This window comes from Morone saxatilis, unplaced genomic scaffold (assembly GCF_004916995.1).
Source record: "Morone saxatilis isolate NCDOM2014 unplaced genomic scaffold, NCSU_SB_2.0 Contig12, whole genome shotgun sequence".
Taxonomy (NCBI): Eukaryota; Metazoa; Chordata; class Actinopteri; family Moronidae; genus Morone; species Morone saxatilis.
Genome location: NW_023339674.1, coordinates 17,500,550 through 17,508,816, shown reverse-complemented (window position 1 = coordinate 17,508,816; position 8,267 = coordinate 17,500,550). Strand labels below are relative to the sequence as shown.

General features: G+C 42.2%; 1 protein-coding gene across 2 annotated transcripts in view; it reads right to left on the bottom strand.

The window, feature by feature from the left end:
* Positions 1-8,055, bottom strand: part of notch2 (notch receptor 2) — a 41,536-nt gene extending 33,481 nt beyond the window's left edge. For both annotated transcript variants that reach the window (XM_035652793.1, XM_035652794.1), the window contains exon 1: positions 7,456-8,055. In XM_035652793.1, the coding sequence (XP_035508686.1) occupies positions 7,456-7,528 (73 nt within the window). In that variant the 5' untranslated portion in view covers positions 7,529-8,055. The remainder of the gene's footprint in view (positions 1-7,455) is intronic.
* Positions 8,056-8,267: the final 212 nt, after the last annotated feature.

Here is an 8,267-nt window from a genome sequence, read left to right as displayed (position 1 = left end):
AGTGGTTTACAGAGCAGATATGTGCATATATGCATGTATGCTATAACAAAATGCAATTTAATTTCAGCTTTTGACTAGGGCTGCACCATATGGTAATATGGTTTTCTCACATCTGCAAAGAGAAGATTTGTATCTGCAGCACTACAGTAGTTCATTATAAAGCTGTTTTGTCACACATTTTACATTTATGAAAAACATTGCAGATGCTATTTGGACTTTGCCATATTACGATTTCAATAATATTTTGTTAATTGTGCTGCCCCATTTTAAATTTGAATTATCATTCCACCAGAAGGTCCTAAAATAGGGCTGAAAAGAGCAGAAAGACACCAGTTTGATTCCAGGTGGAGTTTCCTTGTTGCATGTCAGCCCACTCTCTATTAGCACACGGTATCACCACAGGCAACACATGGATTAGATTTCTTCATTCAAGAATGAGAGAAAGTGCCAATGCACGCTTAGGTGGGAAGCAGTAATGAAATGTCATGACAGCACAATAGCATCGTCATCATAGACGCTGTCTCGTTTCCAGTGTATTTAGAGTATTGACAAGTGGCAAGCCCGTCATTGTTTGTGACACAGATGGCTTGCATCACAGTAACTGAGGATGACACCAGTTACTTTTAAAGCGGACTGCCTGCTCTAAATGCAGTCGATGTACCCACAGAGTGTCTTGCAGTGTGGAAACCTGGACGGGATCAGGGATGGCAATTCAGAACCGGCACCACTTGAGAACTGTTTCCAAATAGTCTGATCCAAGCTTATCCATTCCTTTTATCAATGCCAGCATGTTTTTCTGACATGTTCAATGCTGCTGGAAACTTGCACCAAGAAGGAGGCATGGTGGAGAAAACTGTCCAAAGCATGGCCTGAATAATAAAGGAACTCAAACTACTATAATGCTACTCTTTTTCTACACTGTGTTCAGAGATAAAAACCTGTGTAGAAAATTGATCAGGAATCAATAAGGGAACTGACAAAGAATCGAGCCAATAAGCATAATCGATAATAGTATTGGTATCTTATCAATCCCCATCCCTAAACATGCTGTACCGGTGTTTCTTTTGTTTTGAATATCAAACATGTCATTGAGAAAATCCATAATAAAAAACAGGCCTTCTGTAGTTTCGATGTTTTTAACCATGCAAGTGGCTCTAGGCTCTATGAATGGCAATGACAGATTGTTTCTAAGTACAGCCACACAAAGCTGTTAGCGAGGCTGTCCAGTCTTTCAAACAACTCATAATCAGCTCCTTTGTTTTTCTCTCCATTGAACTTTTCACTTTCCATTACTGGAAGAATATACTAAGCTGTCCCCAGTGCAAGTGGACTTGCTGTGGCAGCAACCACAATTACTCTTGGATGCACGGTGACATAAATTCCACGTAAAAACAAGTTAACCATACTCCTCCTTTTTAAATTTGGGTATTTTTCAGTGAGAATCTGTAAAAACTAAAAAACCCTGAGCCGTGTGAATAAATCCTAAGTAAATAGAGGGCAGAAATCACAGCCCTTAATGTTGTAGACCGAAAAAAAAAAAAAAATGAAAGGGGGAGCCGGGCTGTTGTGCTCAGCTGGCATTACGCTGGTTCCTCCCTCAGCACTCGCCACTGCTTTGTCACAGACACCACAGCTGGTCCCCAGAGGGATCCAACCATGTCATGAGAAGAAAAAAAAGTCAGCCGAAGAGGTAGAGAGAGGGAGGGAGAGAGATAGACGGGCTTTGAGCTAATAGCTGAGGATTGAGATGGGGAAGTAATTACGAAACTACAGACAAAGACTGCACACGAATGGGTGTCCCTGAGCCCTGGCACACATCCATACAGCAGAGGGCAGGAAGTTGTTCGCGCTGAGTGAGGAAGTAACCCCATTTCCTGGAATTGCTGTACAAGCCTCTATATCCAGCAGGCCAAACAGTCGTCATGGTAACTTGCAATAAAATACCCTTAGCTCAGCATGGAAGGAGGGAGACGAGGCTCAAACTAAACACTGTAACCCTGAGGGAAGCTTTACAGGCCCACACAAACAGCAGACGAACCAGGCAGGGGCTTTAAGGTTTTAGTCTCCCAGGTCAGCTTCAGTCAGAGGCTGGTGACATACTGGAAGACACAGATCAGTACCAACAGGAACAGCAAACGCGTGTGATCACTAGGGATGTCTCAAGCTCAGCTCCTGGATCTAAATCAGGACAGATCAAGGCATTTTTGAATGCAACAATTTTGGCATTATTAAACCTGAGCCATTTCCAATCCTTTTATGTCCTTTAATGTAACCCACTGCACTCTGGGTACACCAGCTGTCAAAGCTGCCACTGCCTGATGGTAAAAGAGTGTAAACCTATACCTGAACCTATGAGAAATGCACGATTGAACCACAGATTAGCATGAAAGAGCTAAAGCTGCCAGACATTTCAATTGATTAAAGAGAGTAAGATGGAGGACAAAACTCTTGATTGGGACAGCCCCAGTAACAACCCTGCAAACCTCCCAAGTGAGCCGGTCGCCATGTTGTTGTAATTACTTAGAAAGCTGGGAGAGTCTCATCTAAAACTGAGCGCTGGCCCAGTATGTGTGTGTGTTGGAGGGAGAAAGAGACAGACAGACAGAAACAGGGGGAGCAGACCAGACAAGGCAAGTGTAGGGACTTTCCCTTTGCGCATTCATATCCTAACTTTTGGTTCTGATTCAAAACGTATTATGATAGAGAGGGAAAAAGTTCAGTTTACAGATTGTTTTAACTGTAGTCTGGAGTATTTTAGCTGAGTTTTAATTACTGGAGCCAGTGAAAGGTCCATAAATATATTCATATAACATATGTCAATACATATCTGGTGATACAATAACATGTCTGCAGACTTTAATATTCTAACCACTCGACACTGGTACTTGATACACAGGCTGACATAGGGCTGCAACTTACTTTACTAGAAAAGAGGGGTGACCAGGGACAACATTATAATAATTCTCAATAATAATATAATATAAGTCTAACTCCCTTTCATTCATTCCTGAGATGAGATTCAGATTCTGGTAAATTGTTATTTGCTACCATTAAGTCAACTCAGATGTAGTTCAGTTCATCCCAACTGAACCACCAATATCTGACCAATGACAACAATGAAAAACCATATCTCAATATGAGATTTTTTTCTCATACCGAGATACATGGGTGGTTAACCATTACAAACTATTTTCATTAGTCAAGTTTGGTCAAACATAAAGACTTCTCTCTCCCTTTTCCCCTGGTATTTTTTGGATTATTAAACCTTTCCCTAGTTAATCAGAGCAGATGTTTAAAGGACCAGTGTGTAGGATTTTGTTGCATCCAGCACTGTAGTTGCAGATTGCTAGCAACTCGCCTCACCCTCCCCTTCCAAGTGTGTAGGAGAAACTACAGTGGGCTGCCAAACTCTGGAAAACGCACAACGGCCTACACATAACCAGTGCTTTGTTTGTCCGTTCTGGGCTACTGTAGAAACATGATTCAAGATGACTCCCTCTGCAGATAAAAACAGCTACACCACACATTACAACTGGCTGTTAAACTAAATGAAAACTGCGTTCCGTTACAAAATCCTTGACCCTCCTTCTCCTTCCTGATGTGCCCTGCTTGCTTCATTACTCCATGCGCCCTGCCTGAATGTCTCCAGGATTACGGAGCTGTGTTGGCCAAGGAATGCAGGCCGCAGTAATTCCCTGTTAATTTGCTAACCTGTTCAACAGTGCAGACACAACGCTCTGTAATCCCCTCGACCTTCACAGCCACAAACACCACCTCCTATAGCAATAGTGCATGTGGTTCATGCAGGGCATGCACCTAACTTCATTCACATTTCGACTGGTATTTATTTAATGCGCGAGGATCAAAGTCACTAAGCGCAAACTGTTCAAGCCGGCACTGGCGCTGTGTTAGCACGGTGGAGCAAAATGGTAACAGGCACATAACTGTGACTTTCACCTTGTCTGCTATGCATTTCAACTTCCAGACCTTAATCACAGTCAGTCTGTAAGTTTACGTCTATTCTAAGCCACCGTGGCTACAGAGGCACACACACATTCACTGTATTGGTGCATGGAAATCCAGACACATACATCTGAAGTGCGTTCCCACAGACTGTCACCCACTGACTCATACAGTGCTACACATTATTTACTACTTTCTTCCACTACAACCAACAAGTACGGGACCGAAACACATGTGGAGGCCTGGCTTTTTAAATACTACTAATCAAAAGGGTGGAGAAGGCTGTACTGAATATAACCTAAAACACGAACGCACTGCAGCAGGGAGTAGATGAGAGGAGATAAGAATGAAACCAAGGAGAAAGTTTGAGGGTGTCACAGATAAGATGTCTTAAGCCGCAATAATAACACAGCCACAAGGCAGTGGGTAGAGCTGGTGGTCAGTAAATAATGCAGTGTTGTGGGTAGCTCAATAAATATCTTTGTCTATAGAGCGCAGGGCGAAGCATGGCACAGATAAATCACACTTCACACCAGGCTCCAGCTCGGGTCAGATGCAAGTAAAGCATGGGCGGCACAATTGCTGGCCTTTGTCGGTTTGTATCCACAATGCAATACGTATACACACACGCAAATAGATACACACACGCACGTCAGCTGTTTGCTGTTTGCACTGGGCAAATATATGCAACCATCCACATGCCCACACCATAGCGGTAATACTACGTCGTGTGCCACAGAGATGGCACCTACGCTTCCTCAAGAATCAGATTTAACATTCAGCTGGAATGTAGCTCAGTGTTAGCCATGTTCCTGAGGGGGGGCTAACTGTCCTTTACAGGCTTTAAACGTATGATTGAATGATGTGTAACTTCCTTTCTTTTTAGAATAAGTCACACACATTTGAATTGTCTTTAACGACGGTTTCAGCTCCATTAGCTTAACAACCTGCTTGTTGACAGAAGCTGGTGTGCCCTCTGGTACAGGTTGTTTAGGAAAGTGTCGCACTCACTTTTGCAGTCAGATCTTAGTGAGCAAAGAGACAAAAAAACGAGCATACACTTCAAACAATGAGCCCCATTTTCACTTTTTCAGAAATAACAAGTTTCAGCTTTGATGCTTGCAAGGTTGTGATAATATCAAGACTTTCCACTGCACCTTCACAGCGGGGGGTCACTGTCAACTGAGCTGTGATACACTAAACTGATTGACTTGACATGTGTGATCAGGGAGGTGGTTTTCTTTCATGTTCAGCAGGTTGTAGTTCTTTTATGACTCACTCTCATGCACCATATTGGAGCTGTAATTGTCGACTTATTGCTAACGCTGCCTCACATTAAACGCTTTCCACCGGCAAACGTCTGGCAGGCTTTTATTCTGAAGAAGCTACAGGAAGTGTAACTGTATTTGTCACAGCGGTTGGCAAAGGACTGCCCAATGTAGTGGGAGCTAAGTCCTCGCTGCAGCCGCCATGGGTTCGGGTCCGACCCGTGGCCCTTTGCTGCGTGTCCTCTCCTCTCCCCAAAAAACAAAAACAAATGAAATTTAACAAGCATTAGCGGGAAGAGGGATAGGTGAGGATGGAGAGAGGAGGGAAAAGAAAATCATGGTGCACAAATGTGTGTGAGAGAGAGAGAAAAAGGGACAGAGGGTGAACAGAGAGGGAGGGAGGGAGGAATGTCAAACACCAACAACATTCCTCTGCCTCTCCTTGCACTGCCTGCAGCACTTTTACATTGTCTTTTCTTCTTTTGTGTAATTCCTCTGTTCAGAAGTCACCTATAGCCCATGAAAACGTAGGGAAGAATACCAGCGCTGCACGTATCAACTCTGAGCTAAAAGGCTAAAAAAACAACAAAAAAAAACATGCGAGATGAAATCGATTTCACTGCCTTGGCCCCATTACAGTAGATAAAGGCTAATAAAGGCCAGTCTTTGTTTTATTTCTCAGCCACAAAAACAAATACAGGTAAACAAACATTACAGCGTCATATAGAGGAAGAAGAAACACAAATTCATAAAAAAAAGGTCACATAAGTTAAGTTAGTTAAGTTACAGTCAAAAGACCTAAAGGCCTGAAATAACCATCCATTAATGAGATTCATGATCAGGGTAAACCCCCGAACCTCCAGTTAAGATAAGTGCCAATACAACTGTACTGGTCTCCAGCAAATAAGCATTTTTATCTCCTCTTAAACAGCAGTATTTGACAGGGTTTACACACATTTCTCCTTTTCTACAGCGCATTTGGTTATATCTCAAGTATAAGCCATTTGTACACAACACTAAATGGAAAAAAACATTAAAAAATGGGCATAACCTATAAGTGAAATCAATACTGGTTGTGGCTTTGATATAATTAGGCCTCTGGCAGGCAACATGCCGCACATCTGTGCCAGAACTGAAGCAATGTGTGTCTGTTGGTCTGTTAGACCTTCATCAGTCAAGTCTTTTCTTCTGTTTTGGGCACAATTTGGTAGTTTGAGCCACAATGCACACAGATACCTTTTGACCTAAAGACCTAAAAACCTGATATTAGGGTGAATTACAAGGTAACCAGTTACGACCAAATGTACAGTCCAATTATATTTAGGTCATTTCTAACAATGTCTCATGTCTCAATCTTAACACCTATTCCTTCTTTTTTATTTAATATTTTAGAGCAGTTACAGAGTGTGACCCAAACTTACAGCTGGCTGTGTTATACATGTAATACAAAGGTAGGGTCTTATAAAGGGAGGAATAAGTCTGTTTCCTCATTAAGCTCTATTTAACCATAAAACGCCCTTAAAATGCCCTTTAAATGCACATTTCATCCACTGTCAGCTCTCGTAATTCAACAGGGCAGTCTAAACATAGTTAAGTGTCCATTTTGAATTCTTTCTCTTGCTCTCGCTGTTCAACATCTGGGCAGCGGTGCGACTGCACAGCCAGCAGTAGTAGGCCATAGTATCCATATGAACCAACCCTATAACTATCTGACTTAGACCACAGGGGGACATTAGCTGCACTTTTAGCGGCCTTTTTGGGGGTGTGAAATCAATTATTTCTGATTTAAACTCTGGCGTCATGAAGTGTCATCAATTTAACACACAGACAGGAAAAACGACCACGGAAGGAGATGAGTAAAGATGAGTAATACAGAGGCACAGTCAATCCCTATAAGGATGTTAGAGTAATATCAAACTAATGCTAGCTGGCGTTATGTTTGTGGGGTGAAAGGCAACGCAGGTTTCTGTTCAAACGCACCAGGGATGAAACAATCCCCACAAAGTGAGCTTTTTATAGGTAAACCCTTCAGCTAAACTCACCTGTAGCAACAGTTTACCTTTACAAAGCCAACTCACCTAACAGACAGTGTGTGTATATGTGTGTGTATAGAGAGATGCTACGTCTGCTGCCCCCGTGGAGGCAACAAAAACGTGACCATGACAAGTTATGAATTATTGGAGACAAACTAAACTCAAGCTTTTCATCATAATGAATGACTTACCCAAGGAGAGGTGGACGAGGCAGAAGACAAAGACTAGCGATTTGCCCGAGGAGAAATCGGGGAGCTGCTCCATATTTTCTGTAAAATCCACATAAGGTCGCCAGCCCCAAAATTGAGCTGTCTCCCGGGATGGTTGCTTCTCAAAAAAAAAAACAACAAAAACAGACAAACTCTCGTTGGAAAATAGGTCGCACACTGTTAAACTACATGTAGTAAAATCACTTCATCTTCTTTTCTTTTCTTTTTTTTTTTTTTACATGTGTTCCTTCACGTCGTCCCCGATAAAAGCGTTTAAAATACACATAAGTTTTAGTTGTACGAGTCACACACGGCGGTGAAAAAGTCTTCCACCTCTCTGAGCTCAGCCACCGAGAGCAGAGACATGCATATCCTTCCGCTGAAGTCAGCGGGGATCTATCGTCCGCCTAAAGAAAAAAATGGGGGGAGGAAACTTGTTAAACGCTTATATCTGTGTTATATCTATCTGTCGTCGCTTTAGAAAAGTCGCATTACTCGTTATAGTTGTTGATTTTATCCCAGACACGCCTTTAAAACACACCAGAAGTTTAAAGTTTTCTGTCTCTGTGTCGCCGCGGCGGAGGAATTTTTTTTTCTATTTTTTTTTTTTTTTTTAACTTCTCGGAGCCTGGTATGACTCAAAATTAACCCGTTCAACGATGTCTTTTCTTCTTTCTTTTCTCCTCCCATGAACTGCACGTTTTTTCCCGATATGTCTTTTTTTAACACCCACTCTGTACTTACTCTTTATTCGTTATCATAATTAGTTATAGCCAGACTGTGTGCCAGGGTCC